The sequence below is a fragment of the Corvus kubaryi genome, unplaced genomic scaffold (assembly GCF_017639235.1).
Source record: "Corvus kubaryi isolate FWS band 111438036 unplaced genomic scaffold, C.kubaryi_AGA036_p1.0 37385, whole genome shotgun sequence".
NCBI lineage: Eukaryota > Metazoa > Chordata > Aves > Passeriformes > Corvidae > Corvus > Corvus kubaryi.
The window spans coordinates 2,476,966-2,503,712 of NW_024581127.1; the positions used below are offsets into that span (position 1 = coordinate 2,476,966).

Consider the following 26,747-nt stretch of genomic DNA (forward strand, 5'->3'; position numbering starts at 1 on the left):
TGGTGTTACCCACAGGAGAGGATTGCTGTACAGTCTTTAGCGACCCAGTAGGATACAGGGAGGCAAAACTAGTCTAGATTCACAGTATAAGCCTGCTTTGCAGGTCATTTTTTCCCCAACTGAATTATTTATATAATTTCTTGGAAGATGATTAAAATAGGTTTGTTTCTACAATACAGGGCATTTTCAAATTGACAGATTACAAAAACACTGGTTTCACTGAAAATAGCCCATGATTTCTACTTGCAGGTACTTTAAATGTATAGAAGCATGAATAGCATAGTAGTAGTGATTTTACATTTAGGTTGAGCAACTCTGTTAAAGTGGGGATGTTGCAACACACGTATCAGACAACGAGGCCAGTGGAAAAGAAATATATATGGACCGATTCTTGCTAGATGTTTCAGAGAGATGTTTATTTCTCCAGCCGCATGGCCGGGGCTCTGCCGAGGAACTGAGGCAATCACGGGACCGAGGGTCCTTCTGCCCGCGCAGGGAACACAAACCAACCAATGGGAACGAGGCTGAGCAGGGGCAGGGAAACCCCGTGTGTCCCCTCAGGGCCCCTCTCCCAGGGCTACATGGCAGGGGGAGGGATCCCAACACAACGCTATCATCTTCTCTTACAAGCACTGAGTATAAGTGTCTGTGAAATCTTTGAAATACCAAATTGCATTTCAGGTTCAAGTTGCTCATATTGGAAATTCCTGTGGTAGTTTCAGTGCAAACACTTAATGAAAACGTGTTTGTGTCAGAAAGTTTTGATAATACTTGTCCCAACAATATTGTAGGTAGTGTAGTTCAGTTTTAGCTGTGCAGCAGAAAGCCTCACCTGCTTCTGGGACAAGGATGACCCCTCGTATGCTACTGTAGCCTTGAGCCTTCCCCCATGAGAGGGACAGCTTGGAGCTGGATAAGTGAATTGTCCTGCTGGGCTGGATATCAACTGTAGCTTGGTGTTCCTGCTGAGAACCCATGGGAGGGTTTAAGGTGTAGCTTCATCTTTCATGAGAGCTTAATATGGTTGTCCCCTTGGTGGATATGGCAGTGCTTGTGTGTGCTCTCTGCTTCATCCTTCTTCAGGCATGTTTTTCGTATCGAAGGGGTGTGGTGGAGAGCAGTGCTCACCCCAGATGTAGAAACAGCAGTGCTTTCCCCTAGTATGCCCTTCTTTTTTTTCTCCATTTCAGCTCCGTGCCCATCCAAAGTCTAGGAACAGGCAAACCCTAAGTATTACACAGGCAAGGGAGTGATGAGATTTTTCTGCACTAGCAGTGTTATGTAGGACTGCAAGATGTGACTTCTGATCCTGTTTTCTTATTCCCTTGGACTTCAGCCAATAAAACAGCACTAACAAAATTCACTGACCTGCGGTCTCACCAGCATGGGTTGTGATCTTGTCAGAAGGTATCTGATAAGTGACATTAACACTGTTCACTCTTTGGATGAAATGTCTCCAAGGGAAAAAAGTATCTCTAGAACATTGTTTTCATCACCTAGCAGTTTATACTAGAAAGTGAAGAAAATTAGGAGGATAACATTAGGAAAGTAGTAGTAATGTGATACAGGTGGCCGTGACTGCCACACTGTCACATTGAGCTTGAATCATGAATGAAGCAATTGTAAATAAGTTAGGTAGCCTGATTTATAGATACTTAAAATATATAGTAAATGTGTTATTTTTTGACATGATGCTGGCACAGTAGCAGATCTTGTTAGGACTGTTGGGAAGGGTTGTATTTTTCTATACTGAAAATGAAATTCTTCAATAAGAAAAGACAAAATTTTTTTATAAAACCCTTTCTATTAAAAATCCCCATCCTTTTGTAGAAACCTGAAACTTCTAGTACAATTTTGAAGCCTTAAGCTGATTTTTTTGGGCATCCTTACAAAAAGATAACATTTCTCTGCAAAGTTGAAGTTTTCTGTAAAAACAAACCAAGACCCTTTAAGATTATCCAACCTTTTAAAATGCTAATTCTTAGTAAGTACTATACCAGCAAATTTGAAACACAGAATAAGATACTGTTTACTCTTTTTAATACACGAAAGCAATGAAATGGAATAGAAAAAAAGTGACCCGCTTTTCTGTAATTGTGGTCAACAAGCATTTGCCTAAATTATATCACCAAGTGTGCTTTTAAGGTGTTTAAGTGTGTGATTTTGAAAAAAACTGTAAAATTAGCATGCTGGTGCCGATGCTGTCTTAGGAAGGGAAATATGCTGTAGTGGCTATAGATGACATTCATCTTGGCTTGTTTGATCACTTGATCCTGAGTGGAAGCAGGAGTGGTTAGTTAATGTAGATCCCGAAGTGGCTTTACTTAGAGACCTGAATTGTGTTGCAGTGTGATGGTTGTGCAATCTCACTTATCTCTGTAAACAGACTGCATTCTCCTTAGGACAGTCTGAGCTATTGCTCAATATTCACAGCTGTGACATACAAAGGATGAAAAGTAGGATGAAGAACTGTGAGAGCAGAATGCGTGATCGCTTCTTGGCTCTTAATTGAATCCATTTTTCTTTGGACTACTGTGGTTAAATCAAGAACAGGAAGTAACTGCAGCTATCACATGCGTAAACCATTCAGAACATGTGTAGAGGACAGGAGAGTCTTGGCTTCTGCAGGTTTTCCAAGCTGATTTGATTTCTTCAAGCAGGAAACTCTTCAAACCCATGGTGTATGCTTGATGAAGGCAGCACAATATAAAATAAAATTATCAATAGGATTGTGTGTGTGGATGCATATAGCACAGGGACAGCAGCTCTGTCCTACAGGAGCATGATTTTTCAGACTAGCAAAATACACCTCAGAATTCAAGGTAGGCTTTCTTGGGTGGTAAACTGCTCATTACAAGACATAGAACTGCCATGAATTTTTCATATAAATATTTTTCTTTGTTAAAGTTACTTCTCTTTCATCAACTTTTATGAAAATGCCTGCTGCCTTTGCACACGAATGATCTATCTTGAAGCAAAAATGAGGCATGGGAAGTTTCATCCCAAACATCTAAACCTTACCAAAATTCTGATACCTTTGGAGTAGGTTAGGAGGAAGTATACTAGACAGTCCTAGCTGCACATGCCACTGTTAGCTTTGCCCAAATTTTGTGTCTTGCTCCTTTTTTGATTTTTAATTTTGTGTTTAGCTTAATCTAGTGTAAAAGTATATACCCTTAATGATGTTCAAGTCCCAGGTTGCTTCAGCTTCCAATTTCATCATGGCATAGATTATGTCTTGTGAAACCCGATTTTCACACATGTCTGAATAAAGTTGCTGAGGATAAGACTTACTGGATAAAGTTGGCTTGATTTTCAGGAGAGGTCTCTGCATGAAAGTAATATAATCTGGAAACTTTCGTGATTAAACCGTATCTATTCACAAAGCTGGTATTAAGCATCATTACAGATTATTACATAATTACAATGCAATAAATTACCATGATTTGTATTTTTAGTCTTTCCAGAGAATCGTTATACTTGTGAGTTTCTATAAGAAACTTTTCCTTACTGGATGCAAAGTGCTTCAGTTCTCACTAAAAGAATAATCTCTTTCCACTCAATTTTAGGGGTCCAACATCACAGACACGTGCACAGAAATGCTGCGAAGTGGACTACTACTGAAAATTTCAGCAGGAAATATCCAAGAGAGAATATTTTTTCTTTTTGATAATCTTCTGGTCTACTGCAAAAAAAAGCACAGGTAAATGATTACTTTCAAAAATAATGTTTTTTTCTCACAGTAGAGCTAATCATGAGTATGCTGTTCCGTAAGAACCACAGTATAAAAGTTAGCATTTTTAGAGGAAACTTACCAACCAAAGAGCAGTGTATTTAATTCAAGCAATTGGGAAAAATTATATGGATACAGAATCCTAGTGGTGAAGTGTGGGGAGAAACAGTCAGCTTTCCATAGCAGGTTATATGTGATGGCCTCACTCTCTTCTAGGAAGTGTAAACAGTCTGAATTTTTAGTTCAAACAAATTGGTATTTTAGCTTGCGCAGTAAAATAAGTCTCTACAGATTCAAGAGCTTCATGCCTTCTATTTGTAATCAGAGAAAACAGTCAGAAAGCTGCTTCTTGCTGCATTCCAAAGAGCAATTCCTTAGTTCAGCAACAAGATTCTGTAGATAATGTTCTGAGAAGTAAGGGTTCTCCTATGTACAGATATCCCTCTTGACGCTCAAGTTTGTCTCTTTAATCCAGAAGTTGTTTTGGAGTAGCCACTAAATACAAATTACTGTGTAGATATTTGATAGATTCCTGGATACATGATACATCTTCTTTTGAAAATTTCTAATATTTGTTATAGTTTATTGTCCAGCAGTTACAAATGAGCTGCTGGTTCCATAGTATCTTTTCAGTTGTCCTCCACGAAGTTGTGTATATTTGTAGCCATATTCTTGCTAAAATGCACTATTGGATGAAAACCTCAAAATGCATGAAAAGTCATCTGTGGTTTCCTTAGTTTTGAGCAATCATGTTCTTGGCTGGTACCATGGTGACATCTCTGCAGACATAGGAGTAACTCAATTTAGAATATAATTGCAAAGTTTAAGATGGGAAATAATTGATTATTACCAGCAAGATACCTCGAGTATTGATTGGCAAGTATGTAAAGAGAGAAGGTTTGTATTTTGGTAATTTTACAAAAATTGCCCTACCTTTATGGTGTGAGGTACTTTGTGTAATTTATAATGATGCCTTTGTGGCAGAGTTGTGTAAACATGGAATGCCATATTTGGGTTTACAGTTATAAAACTCAGTGGAGCTATTGGATTTACTCACTTTGGAAAGAAAAAACATGTACACAAACTTTTTGCTTTATGATGGTTTTGCTTTTTTGCTGTCTTTGTTTTTCCAATATATTACTCAAATTTTGAATAATAAATTTATGGTATAGTAGAGTTACTCATCAGACAGTAATGAAGTAACGATTGAGATGTAGGTAATTTTCTGAAAATTAGTACCTTTTTGGAGTGAATGAAGGCCAAAATTCAGGAGATCCTTAATTCTTAGAAACTGACCTTTGTTTGATATACAGTATTAATTATCCTAGGCAAAAATGGATAGAGAATAATCACTGTCTTAGCTGAGGTGTGAAAAGCTGTCTAGAACTGGGGTTCTCAAAAGGCGTTGACTTCACTGGGAACAGTTACAGCAATGCAAAGTACTTTGGAATATGCCACAGAACTTCAGCAATCCTTAATTACAATTCCCGGTTAACCTGTATGTTAGGAAGGAAAAATGTCTTCATTCTTCCATACATAAATCCCATTTATGATGCTAAGGTATGTAGGTCAAGATTTGTATCCAAAGATGTTCTCGTTTAATTTTTTCCAGTCACACTACCTCTGTGCTGAGTGTCTAGACTAACACAGGGAGACCATGTCAGTTAGGAGGAAAGGCTCTCCCAATGCAGTATTTTGTCTCTGATGGCAGACAATGGCACACAGGTACCGGAGTGTTGAAACAGAGCTTTTACAGAGTGAGACTTTCCTGATGAACTCTCAATCAGGCAGGAATTTGCAGCTTACTCTTACTAGCTGTAGCATCTTTGCATTGCCATCAGCAGCATTCCGTTCAGCAGCAGTTTCCACAGTTCTGTTAGCAGGTATAAATGTGTTGGGATCCTTACAGTGGTCTCTAAATGCCACATGCACAGGTAGCAGTGCAGAAACATAGAAGAAGGGAGTGGATGACGTGCTCATCTGCTCTTTCTTCTTTCAGGAGATTGAAGAACAGCAAAGCATCTACAGATGGCCACCGTTACCTTTTCCGGGGCAGGATAAATACGGAAGTGATGGAAGTAGAGAATGTAGATGATGGAACAGGTGAGTATATTTGTGTGGCTCATTTACAGAGCCATCTTTTGAGGTGCTGAATCAAAAGCAGTCTTCGTAATTTCTTTGAGAATGGAGGGTGCTCCTTATATTTAGAAAGAAACCATAAGATGCTGCTTTAAAAGCACTACCTATTTGTATCAAAATTCTGCTTCTGTGACACATCATTGCTTTCATCCATTATTAGCTGGGCAGCCACAGACGACTACTTTATGCTTACGTGAACAGAGTAATAAAAGAAGGTGACATTTACTGCTCAACTGAAATTGCATATTTAACTTCACTTTACAGCATTCCAGCACTCTTAAAGAACTTACCCCTAGGTACATGGTATATTTATAACAGCAAGTGGAAAGCCCACCTCTGTTGGGATGAAACACTATAAATGCCGAAATTGTTGCACAAGGAAGGTTTTTTAAAAAATATCCTTAGGGGATATAATCCCATAAGATTACTTGAAATTTTCCTGACAAACATTAGTAAAGTAAAAACCCAAGGTATTCCTATACACGTCAGTTTTTGTTTTAGAAACTTGAGATTGAGCTTCACAATAATTACTCTTTCTTGCAATTAAAATATTTTGGGCTTTTTTAATGTAAAGCTAAAAAAATAGTGGCATGTGAAACTTGCAGTGCCATTGCAAATATGTAAGTCTGGAGGGAATTTCTGGGAGTTATATATTACTTCTCCTGATATTTTAAAATAGTGTAAGGTTTGTCCTCTACTATGGATTCCAAGCATTTCTTAATGTAATTTTGTTCTAAAATTGAACATTAATAACAATGATTTTACTTCTAAGTAAGCTTCATAGGAATTGAATATTTCTTTAAAATGAAGGTTGTTTTTTTTCTATTCTTGAGTTCCTTGTGTTCAAAATAGTTTTCTTGCTTCTCGTTTTACAGGGTACAGTAGAACTGACTTGGAGAACACGTTGACTATTGTTCTTATTGCAACAAATTAGTTTGTTGGAAGACTATTGTCTCTTTCCTCCGTGTCATATTTTAAAGTCTTTCAACCTTTTTTCATGTGTTGTGTTTTTATTTTATTATTTCTTATTTTATAATTTTATTTTTGTCCTTTGGATTTTTTTTTTCATCAGTTTGCTTCCATCTTTTGTCATTCACATTCAGTTTTATAAAGAAATTATATTAATAAATGCTTGGAATTCATAACTGAAGTGTCTAGAGCTGAAATCTTACTGGTGCCAGGTAGGACAGAATAATTACTGTAGTGCTGCAATGTGGGATGTCTGCTACTAATACCAGGATTGTTTGGCTTTTCTCAGAGCATTATTTTTCAGTCTTTTCATTTGTGTTCCAGAATACTAGAGCAGAGAGTTTTGTGCAGTACTGGTACCTCTCTCATTATATTTTATATTGTGTTAATGTCTGAGAGTAGGACTGATAATTACTTTCTTTTCTGTACTGAATTTTATCTTACCATTTCTACAATTTGTTAAGCATTTAGAATTCACATCTTGTTTCCCAAGGCTCTTGCAATGCTTCTTGACTTGGTTCCATGAACAATGTTACCACTGAACCATTTAAGCTATTGATAAATATGGTGAAAAATGCTGAACATAAGGCGGAGCACTATGGTGTCACACTTGATTAATTGTCTTTGCTTACCAGACATTTTTTGTAAGAGCTCCTTGACATCTGTTTTGGGTGATGTCCTTCACCAGGCCCACTGATTTAGTTAGTGACTTCAAGCTATCTATGGGTACACTGTAGTGAATTTCTTCAAGCCTGTTTGAGTTGAATATATTTCATTCAATATTATTTACCCTGCTATTCCCCTTTTCCAGCCTGTGTCCCTGCCCAACTTTTAGGTTTATTTGCATAAAATCCCAGTGTTTTGTTTATGCAAAAAAGAGAGTTGATTATTTCAGTCTTTCCTGTCACGTACTGTTTGAATCCCTTTCATTTATTTTCTTTCATCTTCCTAAATATGCTTTAGAAATAAAAGGCAGTTTACCTGTTTGCATCATGTCATTTTCTAAGACAGCACCTCTTTGCTTGTAAGTGTGAACATTACTGTGTCCAGAGGATTATGCCCACCATCGTTTTCTTGATGTATATTCCAAGAATTCTGTAGCTATTATCTTTAAGTGATTCTTCCCCACATATTGCCATGCATTTAGTGTTGGCTTCAGAAAATGTTTCTTTGATCCTCTATCTCTCCTACCTTTCTTCATTTACTTTTTCTAGCTATTCAGTCCTTGGTCTTTTTTTACAATGTTCATTTTCCTTTCTGCCTGTTTGTTTTCGTCCTCAATGAATCTTCAATTATAATGTGGCTAAGCACAAATGGTCTTCCTCTATGTCCAGACACCAGCTGTCTAATTTCCTTTAGCCAAAGGAAGTTCTGCTACTGTGCCCATTTCCTATAGCCTTGCGCCCAGTCCTGGGGGGACTTCCTTCCCCCTTGCTCTCCTGAGCCATATCAAATCTTGTCACTTTTATATACACATAGTTTCAAAAATCCATACTCCTTTCCACAGTTCTGGAACATCATTAATAGTTTGGTTACTTCGATTTCTAACTTGTTACAGTTGGTGGATGTTCAATCCTTGGAAGCATTTGAGGTCAGGTTGGATGGAGCTCTGAGCAACCTGATCTAGCTGAAGATGTCCCTGATCATCGTAGGTGATTTCTAAGGGCCCTTCCAACCCAAACCATTCTATGATTCTTCTTTCTTGCTTTTTTTCCTTATCACCACATTTTCTGCTTTTTCCATTTCAGTTTATGCAATATCTTAAAATGTATTTTTCCTTGTAATTACTGCTATTTCATTCCTCTTTTCTGTGGTTCTCTTTGCAATATGGAAATGCCTGTGTTAGTTCTGTGGCCTGTGACACCTTTCTGCCCTTTTCTTGTCACCCTCTTCTTTTTTTTTATTTAATTCTACCCACTGTTTTCCTTCCTTGTGAGACTTCTGTATTCCCTCTCCTCACACAGATACTTTTTCTTTCACTCAGATCATGATGTCCTTCTTTAACCTTACTCTATTCTGCTTTCTTTACTGTTCTCATTTGTTACACCCAGGTGTCTTGTTTCTCATCCCCTGTAGTCATCTGTGTTTGAACTGTAACCCAGGAGTATTCTGCTGCTTTCTTTTTGTCTCATAGCATTCCCAGGAGGAGTAATATGGTTGTCCTAGTGTCACCCACATTAGGTTTGCATGTGCTTATTTTGGTAATGTATTATTTTATTCTCTGTAATCATCTATTACCCATCAATTTCTGTAATTCCTAATTTAGAGTGGAAGCTCTGGGTTCAGGGTGCTTATATTTTCATATCTGTGCAGGACTCTTTGTCATGCACTCCAGATGGATCTCTTTATAAACATTAAAGAGTGTTGAGTCTAGATGATACTTTCCACAGTTCCTTACTGTAGACTTTGGTATCCCCTGCTCACTTTATGTAAGGAAACATGGAGCTCCAGGGAACAGGACCAACTGAGAGTGTTTGCTCTCAACATTGATAGATTTAGGAATGTAGTCTTCATTGTTTGTGAGTAGAAGCATAGAAATAGTAAAACAGATTCCCAGTGTGGTTTATTATCATGCTAATGACATGCCTACAGAAATTAACAAAGCTTTTTCTGAAAAGCAATTTTTCTTTGATGAAATTAGGCCTTGTCTGAGCAGTACAGTTGGTGTAAGCTTTCTTTTTTTGTTGCAGCACCATGAAACACTGTTTTTTCTTGATTGCACTGATTAAAGTGGAATGTGTATTACTTATCAGGGCAGACTATTTCTGATCTTAAAATAATGTGGCTGCATAACCACTTGCAAATATGAGAAAGGTGGTTTTGTGGTAATGGTATTCTTTTTTCTGTAGCAGTTTTTAAAATCCAGTTTTGAGAGAAAAATACATTTCTAAAGGCCATTAAATGAATGGCATTTAGTTTATGAAGAAAAGGACTCGAGACTTAGGAAATATCAGATTTATGTTTGCCTCTAGTATAGTAGTTCTGTCCCCTCTAGTCTTGAAATGAGGCGTGATACAGAAAAAACCACAACATGATAAAAGTAACTAGAAACTGCATCAAAAAGTATACTTGGAGGATGGTAGTTGATATTGTGCAGCAATTATTTCCTTGCTGCTTCTAAGAATCTCTAAGTCCGAGAAACTTAAAAGTACTTCAATACAGAGACTTCTGTTTATTTTTTTCAAGGGAAGAAGAAAATTCTGTTGTATATGGATGCAACAAATAGCTTCTTATGCATCACTCAAAGATATGAGTCTTGTATTTTGTACAATATATTGCAGCTCAAATTACAAGCTTTAATGTATTACCAAGTCACAATAAAAGATGGTGTCATCTTTCATCACCTTTCCTAGGAAAGTTGTAGGTTTAATGATTTGTTGATCATGCTTGCTCAGACTTTGCATGGAGCAAACTGCAGTGTTGTGCTCTTCTTCCTTCTGTAACCATTATGTCAGGTTTGCAGATTATTTATTTAGCCTGACTGTGATTGCATTGATGTGAAGAGTGTGCATATGTGCAAGGCAGCTGGGCAGTCAGGTCACGTGAACCTCCTGGCTGGCCAGCAGCTCTTGACCAGATTTTGCGCAATAGCCAGTCCAAAGAAGGAAGGAGTTTATATGGGTTGACAGTTTAATGCTGAAATGCTCTTCACTATGGACATGGGTGGATTGGGGAGAACAAATTGCTCATGGGAGCCTTGGAGGATTGTAGGGATTGCTTCCCTTCATGGGAATCATGAAGAGCAAAAGAAAAAGCAGAAAAGATGGAGGCTGAAGTCAAAGTGGGCATCACAGCAGTGTGTTACTATAGTAAAACTGGACAACAGCTACGCATTTTCCTCCTCCTGAGCTCGGTGTCCTCTGTATACATTAAGCAATGATAGTACCTAGCTTGGTGATTGAGCTTTTCACAGAATTCAGTGAGTTTGTGGTGGAATGAGGTGAGTGTGGTCAAACAGCCAGGGTGCTCCTGGCCCTGCAGTTACAAATCCTCAAATGCGAAGGAAACTGCATATTTAAAAAGTCATCTCTACATTGAGAAATTCAGGTGTCTGGACACACCATTTTTTTTCTGAATTAAGCTACTAATTAAACACCAAATTTTTGTTCAGAGTGGGGGGATCTAAATCCATTTGTGAGTCTGAGCCCTCATTTTTGATTTTTTTTTTTGGCCACAATTTTAACTGCTATGGTTCAGTGCACCAGTAATCATTTCCCTACATGTGTCTTGTGATGATAGACATACAGTAACAAAGACCACAGGAAAATTATGACCCTGTAGTTTTATATGTATTCACCTCTAACTTAATAAATAAAAAAACGAACCTTAACTTTACTTCCTTCAGTAGTGCTTCTGCCTCTGGTCTCCAAGGATGTGCTGTCTGTCAGTTGAGAGCTCCTGTCCGATTCTTATTTCCTGTCCTTGACTTTTGAGTCTGATTTTCTAGGAGTGAATGAATAGTATGATGGGTAATTTTCAAGAAATAATGTTTTTAAAGAGACAAAGGATATTATGTATAGGCTATGCAAATAAAAGTATGATAAATAGGTAAGTGGCATAAACATGGTGTTGGAAAAAAACCTTGATTTTCTCCCCTGTCATAGACTTGCTTGCACTTTTTTACGTGCTTTGAGTACTAGAAAGTTTTGTTGGTTTAGAAATTAGCCATCAGTCTCATGATTTTCGAGTAGTTCCTGACATCTCCCAGTCCAGTACACAAAGCTTGGCTGCTTTCCATCTAATTAAAATGCAACATTATTGAAAGGATACTAGCATGTCTGCTGAGATTTATGATAAATCTTAGCACGCATTTCAGCAATGGTTTCGTTTTCCGAAAATCTCATAATAAAAAATAGGGCTGAAAAAGTATTTACTAAAGAAAAAGCTGTGTAGTTATTGCACTAGTTCAGGGTTGGCCTTAGGACTTTTTTGCCTCTTAATGAAAGTTTGTGGTGAGAAAATACTGACCTTTGATTTTCTTAATGTTTTGTATTGTAGTTGCTAGCTGTAGTTTTTTAGTCTGTATTTTATGAAAAAACGATTATTTCTTATCATAAGACATTTACACCTCACAAATTTTCCCCTAGGAAATGCATGTAATCCTAGTGAAGGATAGGAGTGTTAGTTTTGAAATTTCTGAATGAGATTTATGGACTAGCATGGTAAAATCCAGTGCTATAGAAGTAAATATAGAGTAATAAGTAGTAAGTAATTTGATTTCTATAGCATAGGTATTTTTACATGTTAAGTGTTGGGAGTTCGAGTTATCTAAGAACATCAGCAGCCCTTACCTCTCTTGTAATGTGCACACTGAACACAAGACTGTTAGGAACATATTTCAGAAAGTATGCATTTGGTTTTAGATCAGAAACATCTTTATTATATTTCAGTTTGTTTAAACTAGTAAGGGTAGATATTTGCTTATTCAGGTAGCCAGTAAAGATACACCAAATATCTGTGCTTTGATTACCTGTGAAATTGAAATTGTATTTTTTCCCTCTGTGTATTTAGTCCTTTTTTACACTTAATAGTAAATCAGTCAAACAGCACAGCAACTTTGTGCAATTTAAGGGGCAAAAGCACAATGCCGCTTGTTTAAGGAATTATTCATTACAGTTTAACCCAAAAGTACTTCAAGTACTGTTTTCTTTTCTTTTAATAGGACTTGGCCTGTTTTAATGTTGAATTTATACCTTCTTCCATATGCTAGGCAGTTCTCTGTTATGTTTTAAAAAAGGCATTATTTACTAAAATTAAAACTACAGTTTATTAAGTTTTAACACAGTTCACAAGCGGCACAGATAACTCTAAATTAATTTTTATTCCTCTGTATTGTATGGGCTTTTATGTGTAGTGATAAGAGTTTTTAGTAATTGTGACACATATTGCTATTGCTTTTTTTAAGAGTTGGTGCTCTTTAATAATTTTATCTATTCCCAGCTGACTACCACAGCAGTGGCCACACTGTTATTAATGGCTGGAAGATCCACAACACAGCAAAGAATAAATGGTTTGTATGCATGGCAAAAACCCCTGAAGAGAAGCAAGAATGGCTGGAAGCTATTTTGAAAGAACGAGAGAGAAGAAAAGGTAGGTTAATAAACTTCTTTGTGTTGCTTTGCCAGAAAACCATACTGTATTTTTATGTTGAGATATAAAGCAAAACCAGCTGGTAGGCAAACTTGTGGTGTCACGTTCAGCTGAGGATTTATGAATACCAGTGTAGGAAAAATAAATCAAACTTGTACTGGGAAGGGCATAATGTCTTGAATCATACATGCTGGTAGTGAATGCTGTTTGGGAAATAGGGAGATGATTTATCTGTGATTTTACAACTTATCCTCAACCAGTATAAATTGCCGTAAATTCATTGAGGCTTGTGTATTATCATGGTTTGTGGTATCTGAGAGTCTATCCTAAATGTCTTGTGGGATTTTATGGACTGATTCCCTTTGTGACTGGCCATTTGAATCACTGAAACAAGCAGGCTTTCTGTGTTGGATCTTAATGCAGATGATCCAAATGAAATGGTACAGAACACACTCATAATTCCATCTTGGATGTATTTTCTCCTACCCAAGAAAGTAATCACAATTTCCAATCACTATTGGAAAACCACTATGTTTCTGAGTAACTGAATTAAGGAAGGATGAAATATAATCCTAATCTCAAATGTGACCACGAATAACTTCATGTGTTCAAGGTGAACCCAGCACAAAGTAGAAGCAGGGAAAGATGACACATCATCATTTTCTGGAGCTAATTTCATTTGCAAGCTCAAATATCCTAATTAGTATTGTTGTTTGGAGCCTTGATATTGAAAGAAAATATGACCTTGTATTTAGATCTGTGATTCTTTTCCTGATTTGTGTAGAATTTCTGTCGCCTGTTGCAGTAACTGTTGGTTTGTGCCTCTGTTGTAAATGTACACTAACAATATTTTCTTTGGTCTTTTAAAGTTGATTACTGGATGCTTCTAGAATATCTGTTGTAGGACTGGAGTTTCAAGTAGGGTGTCTCAGCACTGGCTAATCAGTAGTGTCATCTTGAATTAATAGCAAAAAAGCTAAAAAGATGCTTTAGAGGTCTAAACACTCATATTTGAAAATACGAAAAATATTCTAAAAATGAAAAAGCGATGTGGTAGACATGGTGTCAAATGCATAAAACCCCAGGTTTGTCTGGTTCTGTATAGGACCTTGTGTAGAACTGAGTAAAAAGTTTTCAGTAAATCTCAGTTCTCTGTTAAGTTTCATGTCCCCCTTAGGCTCTTGATGCTTTACATAAGAAATACAAAGAGTAAGTAGGAGTATTTTGTGTTGATGAATTCTCTGTATTTCACACTAATCAATTGAGCGGCTGGTAGTAGAAATGAGTTTGAGCTAAACTTTGGCAAGCTGGAGGTCTGAGGTAGCCATCCCAAAGCCAAGGCATGTATTAGGATTTTAGCATCCTATGATTTGTGAAAACTTTCACCTCCTGATGTTCTCAGTGGATTTGCCACCAAGGAGACAACCATGAAAGGAAGAGGAGATGAGGCACACATAGGTTCAGATTGCAACACAGAATCATCAAAAACCAAATGAGTTGGAAGACTCAGAGAGTCAATGGACTGAGAGAAACTAAATCTGTACTTTTATTTGGAATCCACGTAGCAGAAGCTGAACAAAAAGGAGAGAATGCCCTGAATTAAGTAATTTAGCAGAGTTTTCAGTTTTTGTAATCAAATTATGAACTAGGGCCACTTCATAGATTGTATTTGCTTGCTAGGGGAAATCAAGATGTATTGGAAACTTCTTGCAGAAATTTTTTGTCAATTTGGCAGCTTTCCTGTAAACACCTGAGGCATTCAGCAAGTTAGAAGTTTATTTAAAAGATGATCATCTTTAGACTGATGATGCTGTGATGACCTGATTCAAAAAGTCAATACAAATAAAAATGTCAACGTCCCATAAGCTCCAGAAGTAGTATATTAATTAAATTTTCTTTTCCCTGAGGTACTTCAGATTTTGTTTGTTACATCACCACTATCTGGTTCATGGATAATGAGAGACACTCCTTATTCTGTGCCCAGTACCACTGTTAGCTTTTTCTCATGACAGACACTTTTCTTCAGGCTGTATTTTCATTACTAAAGAAGTACCAGACTCTTACTCAGATGGAGTATCATAGAATGACTTGGGTCAAAGGGGACCATAAAGATCTTCTAGTTCCACCTCCCCTGCCAAGCCTGAATGCTTTTGTGGAAAAGGGGTGAATTATCTATGTGAAACTAGCATATGTATAGCAGATAACTTGTTACTACTATTAATTGGACATTTGAAAAATATTCCTTTAAGTGAAGATCCTTTTATTATCACATGGTAAGAGCAAAACCAAAGCTTTTTATTTTAAACTTGTGAAGATAGGACTACTCCCTTGCAAATGTTCATATACTGAAGCCTGTTATTACTACAAAATAAATGGTGATGTCAATAGAGTAACAATTTAACTGCCCTGTGAGGAAAATATCTTTTGGTTATGCTTTATGAAGATCAGATGTTCATGGTTTAACTTTATTGTTTAGAAAATAATGAAAAACAGTTCCTTTACATTTTTTTGTATGTAAAATGTTGGTATTGCTTCTTCATTTCAGGGAGGATACTGAAATACAATGGCACTATCACTTCATAAAATGTTAATGCATTTTTGGCAGGTTTAAAATTGGGCATGGAACAGGACACTTGGGTGATGATCTCTGAGCAAGGAGAAAGATTATACAAAATGATGTGCAAACAAGGGAATCTCATCAAAGACAGGAAGAGGAAATTAACCACGTTCCCCAAATGCTTTCTTGGAAGGTATTATATACATTTGACAGTATGAATTCTCACCATCTAAACTCACATTTTAAATCTTCTTTGAGGTTCTGTAGAAACCGTGCTTCATTTGTAATGTCTGTTAGACCTATTTGCCTCACAGAATTTAGCCAGTAAATGTGAGACCATGTAAAATGGTCTGCCTGAAATTTATGAATGTGTACTTGTTTTGCAAAGTAGTTCTGCTGAAGAGACAAGGCTTGCAAAGGGCATGACGAAAATACGGAAATGCATCAAGTGAATTAGTTTCTCTCAAGAAATAATTCCTAACTTGTTTAATGGATTTTGTCTCTGTAATGACTAGTTTGGAGTGTAAAATTTCATTTATTCCACCTAAGTAATCTTTGTCTCTTAAGACAGCTGCTGTCCTCCTCTTGCTTGAAGGTCAGGAACAGAGTTACTAAATAAGGTTTACATGCTTAAATTATCAGGAGGATCTTTATAATGCCATATTACGCCTACGGCTTGAGAAAACTGAAAGAGAAATAGATACTCTAAAAATGTGTACATGAAAAAAAAATCATTTGGGAGACTGAAGGGTTATCACTTATTTCATTTGGCCATAAGATAAATATGAAAACTTAGGGCCGTAAGTTAAGTATGAAAAGCATTTTTATAAAATAGAGACTGTTTTGCACAAATAAGTTGTTGAGAAGATACCATGGGAGGTCAAAAGGGGAAAAGAAACTTGGGAGATTTTTTTGTGCTGTCAGAAGTGACATAGTTGAAGAGAATTGAAACCAGGATAGGATTAAGATGAATGATTAAGCTATGGTTGAATCATGTTTCCTCAGTGAAGTTGTTGGATGCAGGTGAAGAACATGCTCATGGGTGAGGAGCCATTTAAACCTACCATCAAATAGCTGCTTTTCTGTGCTGTTTTTGGAGTGGAGCGATTTGAAGAATGCTTCTGCTGGTCCCAGGGTCACCAGTTAAAACCCATGAATTTGAAGGTTACATTACCTCATTACACTTCTCTTTTGATTTGTAACATGCACATTTTATGTGCTCTAGACCTGATGTCTCTGAACTGCATCAGCTTTATTTTGATACAAGCCAGGCATTTCCTGCACATGAAGTATATAATAGGTGTATATACTCAGGATGTCAATATGTTTGACACACCTTGCAAGTAACAAGCCTACTGTTCTGTCATCATGGCATATCTGCCCTGGGCAGCGCAGTAGGAATGCCTGGGATTGCCTTATGTTGGTCTGTCTGGTCAAGTGTGGCTATGCTAGTTAAGGACATCCCAGAAAACATGGAAGATCTTCACTGTGTGCCAGGTTAACTTAATGCATGGAAAACTTATGAGCAGAAAAGACATCTCGTGGGAAACCGTATGTGGTTATGTCAAAATAATAGAAAAGCTGTAAAGAGTGAGGGTTTTTTTAGAGGTGGTGTCATGTTTTGAGGATCATTTGGCTAAAAAAATCATTTACGAGACTAGTAAAAAATACTAGTAATGGAGAGAGAAATGCAGTAGATCTGGTGGTATGAGATGTAAAGTTTGTTTTCTGCATCTGTTTTTCAGTGAATTTGTGTCCTGGCTGCTGGAAATTGGAGAGATACACAAATCTGAAGAAGGTGTTCATCTTGGCCAGGCTTTGCTAGAGAATGGCATTATTCATCATGGTAAATTTAGTTAATTTAAACTTACTTATTTTCAAGATAATTGTTGTTACTAGAACGGACTTAATTTTGTTTGACAAAAAGATGGTCTTGTTGACACAAGACAGCTTGTTGAATCTGCATTATATCCTTGCAGGGCCTCATGGAGCCACTGTCCATGTCCATAGCAGATTTAGTGGGAAAGGCTCCACTGATTTAATCAGTTCCTCTATGCTGTTGGGATCACAACACTGGAAAAGGGGACCTAGAGAAAAATTGCTGTTCTCTTGTAAGCAAAAAGAAATTCTGGGGGAACATAGAATAACACACTGCTTGTAAGGATTTTCCAGGATTTAAGGCCAGGCATTTTAGGAATAGGTGTTCAACTAAGAACTTTACAAGAGAGTGAGTCACAGCTGGCTGTTTTGATAAATGTGCCTACTCACCTGTTAGATGTTACAAGTGGAGCTCATGAATCTGTAACCCAACAGTTTAATCTTTTGAATTTTAAGACCTTCTTTTCACTACAATGTATAGTTACTAAAATTGATATTTTTCTGCCGAAATTTGCAGCCAAATCTCTGCATTTAGCTCATTGTGGAGAGAAGTATCACTGAAATGGTTCATTTTTTTAGCCAATACAGAAGTTTGATTTCTGCAGGTAATTTGCATTGGCAACATTTTTCTCTTACCAGAACACATGCTCATCTCTGTCATTATTACAAGGTATAGTCTAACAGGACCATATAAGCAAACTGGAGAAACTTCTGGTTTTGAAGCCATATTTTACGGAACCATATACGATAGATACAGTCAGTCAAAACAAAGCTGTCAAGTTAGTTACTGTTCCATCATAGATCTAGGGTGTAAATTTAGATGGGATCTTTGAAAATATACATTTTAATATGTCTATACTCCAGCCAGCAATTGAATACTTAATTTATTTGCAATGATTTTAGTGTCCTTGACTGGAAAGAAAGTGGGAGAAACATAGTGCCACTTAGTTGTGTGTGTTTTAAACATCCGTGGAGTTGGAGGAAAAATGTTAAGGCTATTCATCAGTAGTCATGTAGTCTTTATTTCTTTAATGTCAGTCTACATGATTTTCCTCCACCATCATTCAAATGTCAGATGCTATTATGTTTACTACACACACTGAATTGTTTTCAATGAAATGATTCTGTTGCCAAAGATTCTTCTCCTGATCTTGTAATTTATATCCTAAATACATGCATAGATTTTCTCAATGCAGAGTTAAACGAATATTGTGTAATTTCATGAGATAAAAGGGTAATTATATTAGAGCATAGAAATGTGAGCCAGACATGCTACTTTGAATAGTGAATCCAGCTGTGGTTCACTGAAAATAGCATTCCTAAAATAAAGTTGAATGAACCATCTGTTTTCACAGACGGAGCAAGGGAGGAAGAAAGTTGGGCTGTTATTTACATTGCAAATATTGTAGAGGCCTTTGTTGAGAGTTTGCATATTCACTAGGCTGTCCATTATTGTCACTGTGCTGGAGTTCATTCTAGCAATGACAGAACCATGTTGTGATGGACATTGTTTTACTTCCTGGTGTGTGAACTCTAGCGAGTAGAAAAGTTATAGTTTTTCCTTTTTTTTCCCCCTCCACTTCTATATAAGGGGAAAAACCTGTTTGTATGCTGCTTTTTTAAATCTACGTGGTGGAATTCTCTGATTTCTGAAATGACCGATACCAGTCAATGGAGTGAGACACTTTGTCCACTCACTTGCTGCAGCTGATTAGAGATGGAAGCTTTGTCTCAATGGATTAAGGAGCTTTATAGTTACAAAAATAAACTGAATATCAGATAGTTTTAAAATGAATAGGTATTTATGTGGCTGTGCAGTTTCTTGGACTGATGTAATGATCTGATTTAAATTTCCTTGGCAAAAAAATTAAAAGAAAAGACTAGTTTAAGCCTCGATCAGTTCCCTTTTCTTAGCGTATGCCATATAAATACCTATCCCAGCATAAATGTGAGTATAGTGTTGGAAATGAAACACAAAACTACTTGGGCTTTCTTATTTGAGTGGTAATGCAGCTTTTTGTGAGCTTAAGTGTTTGAAACCCAGCATGTTCCAGCTCAGTGGAACCACTCCCTTAGTTTCTGGTGCACTGTGGTAAGTTGGAACTGCAGAGACAGAGTGGTACTTATGTTTTTCAGAGGGCATAGCTTGCTCTGTTTGTCATGGGCATGCAAGAAAGGAAAGGTGCTTTGTAAGCCTCGTACCCTCCCAGAGCATCCCTGTAAGAGTGAGGAATAATTTGACTTTAGGCAAAATTGTTTTGATGGTGGTTTTTTTATTTTCGGAACTTGCTGGTTATAAAAAAAGTCTTCGTATATGTTAATCTATTGGAATAGGTTATTTTTCTTTAACAGTAGGCATGTTTTTTTAATTATAGTGCTAGATCTTTTTTCTTAGTAAAATGGTCACAATCCATTAAAATTCACTTAGATACATTAGGCATTATATGTGAAAATTTCATCGTCTGTATCTCATTTATTTAGAAGCAATGATATGTAAAAGAGCTTAGGAATTATTTTGGATAATCATCGTAGCATGAACCATCGGTTCAAGGCAATTGGAGTAGTGTCCTGGGTTTTACTATTAGTAGATATATCACATGCAGGTAGAGAGCCTGTTTTGCTCTTGCACATGACACTGGTGAAACCGCTTAATATATGCAGTTCAGTTTTTATGTCTGTGTATCAGATGATGGGTGGAAATACTGAGGAGCTTGAAGGGGCATGAAAAATGACACAGACAGAAGGCACCTTACTATACAAGTTTATGGTGCCTAACTAAATTTTTGGAAGGGAATTATGTATGATGGCTTAATCACTTGGTGTAGGAAGGCATGCACAGAACTACCTAACTCTGTCAGGTGTGTTATTCTGATAAATGAGGACATTACAGTACCCTCCTTTATCAGTTGATGACATGTAAATTGACTTTCAAAATGAAAGCTTACAACTGCAAGCAAAGCTCTAATTAATAAAGTAGTTATCTTAGGATGGTGATAATGCCTAATGCTGTCCTCAGCCATCAAATGGATCAACTTTTTTTCAGAAAGATTTGCAGCAGTACAGTTTCTAGGAGAAGGTTTGTATCCTACGATATGACTGTTTTGACAAAGCATTTGAAGTCGTGAGGTTTGTTGCTGGAATCCTGTGAATCTCTGGAAGTCCACCTGTAAAGATCCTTTTGCCCAGGTCTTTGGGGAAATAGATTATCAACATCTTCATAATGACTGCCAGTGTCTTGCACTTATGACCTTTGGATGGGTATATATAGAGGAAGATGTTCCTCTCTCTCTTTTGTTTCCACTGCAAGACTGGTCAAACATGTTATGAAGTGTTTGTAATTTACTGAATCATCTGAGATTGGCCTCATCAAGAATGAGGACAGAAAATAATGTGGACGAATAATAGGAATAGTTGTAAAATGAGTCTTACTTGGCTACTTGCTTGATAAACTTTGCAAAAGCACTGAAGACTAAAGAGACTTGAATGCCTAATTTTTCATGCTGTCCCCTGCCTGTTTGTCTTCCTTATTATTTTCCCTGTGATTTGAAATTGTTTGTTTTCTTCTGTACTACTGAAATGTAAGAAGTTACCAGTGGCATAAAGGAGCTTAGGGCAGATGATCTAACTGGGCTTCCTGCCCTCCCTGTCTGAAATCTACCTATGGCTGTGGAGTGGGCTGTTATTAGAAGAAATGATGCTGAGCTTCCTCTCTCTCGTTGGTTTCTTCAGAAAGTCATCTAACAATACTTTTTTTAAAAATTTAGTTACAGATAAGCACCAGTTCAAACCTGAGCACATGCTGTACAGATTCCGATATGATGATGGAACGTACTACCCCAGAAATGAGATGCAGGATGTGATCTCCAAGGTACAGAATAAAATAGTTGCTATTATTAGGAAGAACACATCAGAAACTGAGATTCTGCTTAAAAAGTAATGTAAGATATGCTGGGATAGACAAGATCCCCTCAGAGTTGCCACTCTATATTTACGTGAATCAAATTCAGCTTTCCATTTGTAAGCTTTTGGCTAGTTGTTACACATTTTAAATACAAAAATGAAAGTTTACTATTATGTAGTTATAATTGCTATTAAATGGTTTCATATGCAGGATGCATTGCCTGTGTTTCTGGGTGATCCTGAAGCTGAGGTTCAGTCTATTGTATTTTTCAGTCCCTTTTCATAGATATGAAGATATATGTAGGAAACAGTTTTTTAAGTTTCTCTGAAATCTGAGTGTCCTTCATTAGCGCCCTAACAAGGCAGTAAATCTATAGTCACATAGATGTTTAAATGTAATAGGTAGTCCTACCCATCTATGCTACTGAGAATAATGAAAAGATTGATCAAAGTTGCCTTTAGAGTCATTAATATTCAAATTTGTCATGATTTTGAGTCAGTAGAAAATATCTGCATTTGGGTATTACACTGCAGTATAATTTAGTTTTTTGCTCCGTTTGTTAATGTAAGGTTCATCTAGAGGAATCTGCAATACTGAACTCCCAGGCAGAGCAAAGTAGGATGGAATCTAATTTGAAACAACTTTTAATCATTATACATTGTTCTTCATGCATATTGTAAACATAATTGGGTTTTGATGTTTGCTAAGTAATACTAATGTGTTTTCTTTTTTTAAATACAATTTTCTGATGGTAGTTTCTTAAACTAATCCAGATGTATAATTTGTTTGTTTTTAATAAAAAGCATTTCTAATCTCTAAATCTTTTTTTCATTTTTAAAATTGATTAGTTATAATTCTAATTTGTAAACAAAATATTGATGCATATAATGAAATGCAGTGGTTTTTACTTTAATTACTCAGTTGTGTGTAGAATAGCAACCGCTGTTTGGGACAACCTTAATGCATGGAAACATTGCTTTATTTTTTGTGTGCTTTTCTTTCAAAGTATTTCAAACTTTCAGAATTTTTTAATGCTACCTTAAAGATAATCCTTTTTTGTGTATGTCTCAGTAAGCTTAGGTTACATTGGAAATATTTTCCTTCTCATAATTTATTCATCTATATTGTTATCTGGAAACATTGTTTTGGCACATGAAAATACATAGAAATTTGAACAGACCTTTTTGCTATGTAAGTGAAATCCATTGAGAACGTACAGTCTTCCTTACTGTGTCCCTGCCTCTTGTCTGTGATGTGAATGTGTGGTTAACTCACTGCCTCTTCCTCTTTCACAGGGTGTACGACTGTACTGTCGCCTTCACAGTCTCTTTACCCCAGTAATTAGGTGAGTCCAACTGGGAAATCCTGAGGGAGTCATTTGGAAGAAGTACATGATCTGGAGATGCTGTGTTTGAATGTAGGAACCTAACCCATCCTTTCAAGACTGGTCTTTTGAGAGTAATCAGATAAGATTGAAAGGCTATCCAGACAAAAAGCGTAACTGAACCACTAAATGGCTGCCAACTCTGTTCAATATAACTTTTTTTAGTGGACTTCTGGAGCCTCCTAGGTCCTGATGGATATGCTTATATGCTTACTGTATATATTAGTACACTCCTTTACCAACACACCATTGCCTTGTTTGAAGAGTCCCAACTGTAACAACACACCTGCCTTTATACTCCAGTGACAATAACATCCAAATAAGATGTGACCAGACTCCTCCTTTCTGTCTACAAGAAGGACTTAATTTGCTCTTTTTTTTTCCTCCCAAGAAAACTTCTCAACCATTATTAAGTGCTCAATTCATGCTTGGAGTAACTTGTTCATAGACTACAAGTATTTTTCTCTTTCTTCTAAGCTTTTGTTTGATCTTTAAAAATTGTTCTGTGTTATTTTGAACAGGGATAAAGACTATCACTTGAGAACCTACAAATCTGTGGTTATGGCTAACAAATTCATAGATTGGTTGATTGCCCAGGCAAGTAGACACCTTTGGATTTATGTATGTTTTGCATTTAAATTCTAATTTGAAAGCTACTGATAATATCAAGAAGAAAAATGTGCAAACACTTTCTGTAGGGGTTATTAGAACAGTGTATGTAAGTATAAGCCTCTTAAATTAGTAAAGTAACAGAAATCAGCTGTCATCAGCTGTGCTGTTCATCCCTATTATGCTTATCTTCCTTATTTGAAATTGAATTGAACTGTTTTAATGACACTTAGCTTTCTGATTCAGCATAGAACACTGTCCATGGCTTAAAATGAAATACAGTGAGAAACTCTAAATTGCTAACTAGATGAGCAAAAGTCAGTACCAATTTGCTGCCACCAATTTTGCTTCATTTTAAATGAACAAGAAAAAACAACATGGTATCCTGTTCCCTCTGTCAACATGCACTAGTTCCATAAAATAAAAGTTTAAAACTTTTATTTTCCGATGGTTATGGATTCTATTATGTTCTATTTTTATGGAGAATGTAGTCATACTGAAGTATTTTCCTATTTATTTGTAATTATAAAGTGTTACAGCATATAACCCAGACTACTCTCTGATTCTATGATAAACATGTATATACTGATTTTTATATATATATATATGTATGCTAGAAATGTATACATAAAGATGGTGGTGGTAAATGTAATCTACAGCAGTTGCTATCCCTGTGAGATTACGCCATCGTGCACAGTTTCCATTTTATAAATGGAATTAATTAAAATACATTTTAATATATATTAAAAAGTACTGTTTTTTAACAGGGGGATTGCCGGACAAGGGAGGAAGCTATGATATTTGGTGTAGCTCTTTGTGATAATGGGTTTATGCACCATGGTAAGTAAATACATTCTGTACAAGCTGTGCTTACTTTCTGTTTCATGTTATCTGCACAGTTGGAAGGAAATGCAGGGGCTGATAAAGATATTACAGAACAGATGGAAAGTTCTTCTATTTTATCACTAAAGAGACTGATGCTACAATCTTCAAGGAAAAAAATAGCTGTTGTATACTCTGAAAATTATATCAAATTTTATAGCACGTGCTGAGGAATTAATCCTTTACAGGATTTAGTGGGGGCAGTTTTATTAGTCACTTTGCAAGAAATGTCTTGAGAAAGTAATGCATGTTGGCACTGATGAGGCAATAAAAAATTACGTAGGAAAGAAATGTGAGATATTAGGGGGAATGAATAAAGTATGGAGGAGTGTGACTTCAAAAAAGTGAAGTGGTGACAATGGGAGTAAGTGGATTGGAGAAAAATGAGAAAATAATAAGGATAGCAAAGAACAAAAAAGGGAGAGGAGACCAGAGATACGTGCAGCACCAAATAAGGTGAACGAGGTCCCATTTAATACCATCAGAGGGAAAATTTCAGTGAAATGTTTGAAGTAGTAGGCCACTTACTGAAATGAAAAGAGGAAGAAATTCTTTTTTTATCAGCTTGTTTAGACAAGGGGTGAGAACATTCTCTCTGGTATTGTTCATTATTTTTTCTTTGGTTTTTGAACACACAAACTGCATCCATTGGCTGTTCTGCTTGCTTCCTCATCCCCACCAAACCTGTTTCTAAGTCTGAACCCGGCATGCTTCACCATCTGGAGAGTGCCAGAACTTGATGGTGAGCATCTTCAGCAGCTGCCCAGCAGAACTTTTCAAAACCATGTTTTGAAATACCTTTTAGGAAGAAACGTTCCTAAAACCATTTAACCTACCTAAAACCTTTCACTAAAACCATTTTAGGCTAATATGTCTTTCCCAACTTGGTGGAATCCAGATGATGTAGTTGAAAAATGAGCTTAGTCATGCCTATCCCTCTATAATAGATCCAAATAAAAATTGTTGTGTATGTTAAAAAAGATTTCACTAGATCCATACACACACAAATATTTTGCTAGCATTCAGTATGTATATGCTAGTTCAGTATTTTATGGTTCATGAAAGACATGATATTCAAGAGTTCAAAAGAAAATAAACATTATGATGTGTTGGTTTCTGTCATACAGTGTTAGAGAAAAGTGAATTTAAAGATGAACCACTGCTGTTCCGTTTTTATGCGGATGAAGAAATGGAAGGATCAAATATGAAGCACAGACTCATGAAACATGATCTGAAAGTAGTGGAAAATGTCATAGCCAAATCATTACTGGTGAGTGAAACACCATCAGTGTGTGCTTTGATGAGTAAAAAATTGGTCATAGTGACAATATATTAGGACAGTTTATTGTTATTTAATGAAAAGATACTTCATTTTTTAAAATGCCTTTCTGAACAATATTTTAAAAATTTTATTTTACAGATTAAATCTAATGAAGGAACCTATGGTTTTGGTTTAGAAGATAAAAATAAGGTGCCAATTATTAAAGTGGTAGAGAAAGGATCAAATGCTGAGGTATCGAATATTTTAAATTATCTTCCCTGCTTTATTTACTTGATTGCTGCTGTATGTTTTGTACGTAATTCAGAAAAGTCTACAGTAGTAGAACGTGGCAGTGAACACTTACCAAGAAAGCTGTGCCTATGAATCTTTTTCCCTTTTATCCTTTGGGTTTTTGGTTGGTTTTTGGTGTTTTGGGTTTGGTTTGGTTTTTTTTTTTTTTTTTTGTTTTTTTTTTCTTATTTGTTTGCTTTGTTTTATTGTTTTGTTTGGATTTTTTTTAATTTTTTTTTAAACATTGCTTTGACCATTATCTAATACTTATTTTCTGCTCAGCTAAACTGTCATTGAGTGATGATATAAAAGTCACCATTTTATTTTTATGTATTTTATAATATGCCAGTAATGACGCTAATCATAATTGGAATAAACATGATTGGTAGAATATGAAATGGGTATAGAGATAGTCTGTGAGTTGCAGTTGACATATTTTATAGTAAAGGATGTATCAAGCTTTAGATAAAGTCTGGAATTTGAGAATCTGAATGAAAAAATTACAACCTTCCTGTTTGGTAGTATTGCTTTAGATTTTCTTTGTGTTAATTCATATTCTACTGAGCAGCATGGGTGTCTCTATATATGTAAAGATAAGGTACAGGCTCTTTCATGAGAGAAAAAAATTAGATTTCAAGGCTTTCTAAATCTCACGGTGGAATACAAATTTAAATTATAAGTAGACACAGCAAATGAATAATATAATACAGCCACAGAGCTAAATAGGGTGATTTCCAGCGGTCAGGTTCTGCCAGGATCTCCTATGGCACTAAGCACTAAGGCTTTGCCTGTACTGTAAGCCACTCTTTGTACTCCTGTAGTTCAACTGTTAGGGTGCCTTTATTGTTAGACCAAAGTTTAAAAACTCTTTCATTTTGGAACTTAACAAATATTCACTTACTAAAATATTAATTGTGTCTTTCTTTATGAAATGAAGCTTTAGTTCCTTTGGAAAATGGTGGATGAACAAATTAAGTACTGTCAGAAAATAAAAGGCTCAATTAAAGCTGTTGTGTTAATTACTAAAAAATTAACTGATATTGTAATACTGTC

At 36.2% G+C, this 26,747-nt stretch overlaps 1 protein-coding gene across 2 annotated transcripts in view; it reads left to right on the forward strand.

The window, feature by feature from the left end:
• PREX2 (phosphatidylinositol-3,4,5-trisphosphate dependent Rac exchange factor 2) overlaps positions 1-26,747 on the forward strand; it is a 173,764-nt gene that overhangs the window by 56,166 nt on the left and 90,851 nt on the right. For both annotated transcript variants that reach the window (XM_042036246.1, XM_042036247.1), the window contains exons 8-18: positions 3,570-3,703; positions 5,733-5,836; positions 12,782-12,931; positions 15,537-15,681; positions 17,234-17,334; positions 21,131-21,234; positions 22,563-22,612; positions 23,173-23,248; positions 24,028-24,100; positions 25,270-25,412; positions 25,563-25,655. In XM_042036246.1, coding sequence (XP_041892180.1) covers positions 3,570-3,703; positions 5,733-5,836; positions 12,782-12,931; positions 15,537-15,681; positions 17,234-17,334; positions 21,131-21,234; positions 22,563-22,612; positions 23,173-23,248; positions 24,028-24,100; positions 25,270-25,412; positions 25,563-25,655 — 1,173 coding nt within the window. The remainder of the gene's footprint in view (positions 1-3,569; positions 3,704-5,732; positions 5,837-12,781; positions 12,932-15,536; positions 15,682-17,233; positions 17,335-21,130; positions 21,235-22,562; positions 22,613-23,172; positions 23,249-24,027; positions 24,101-25,269; positions 25,413-25,562; positions 25,656-26,747) is intronic.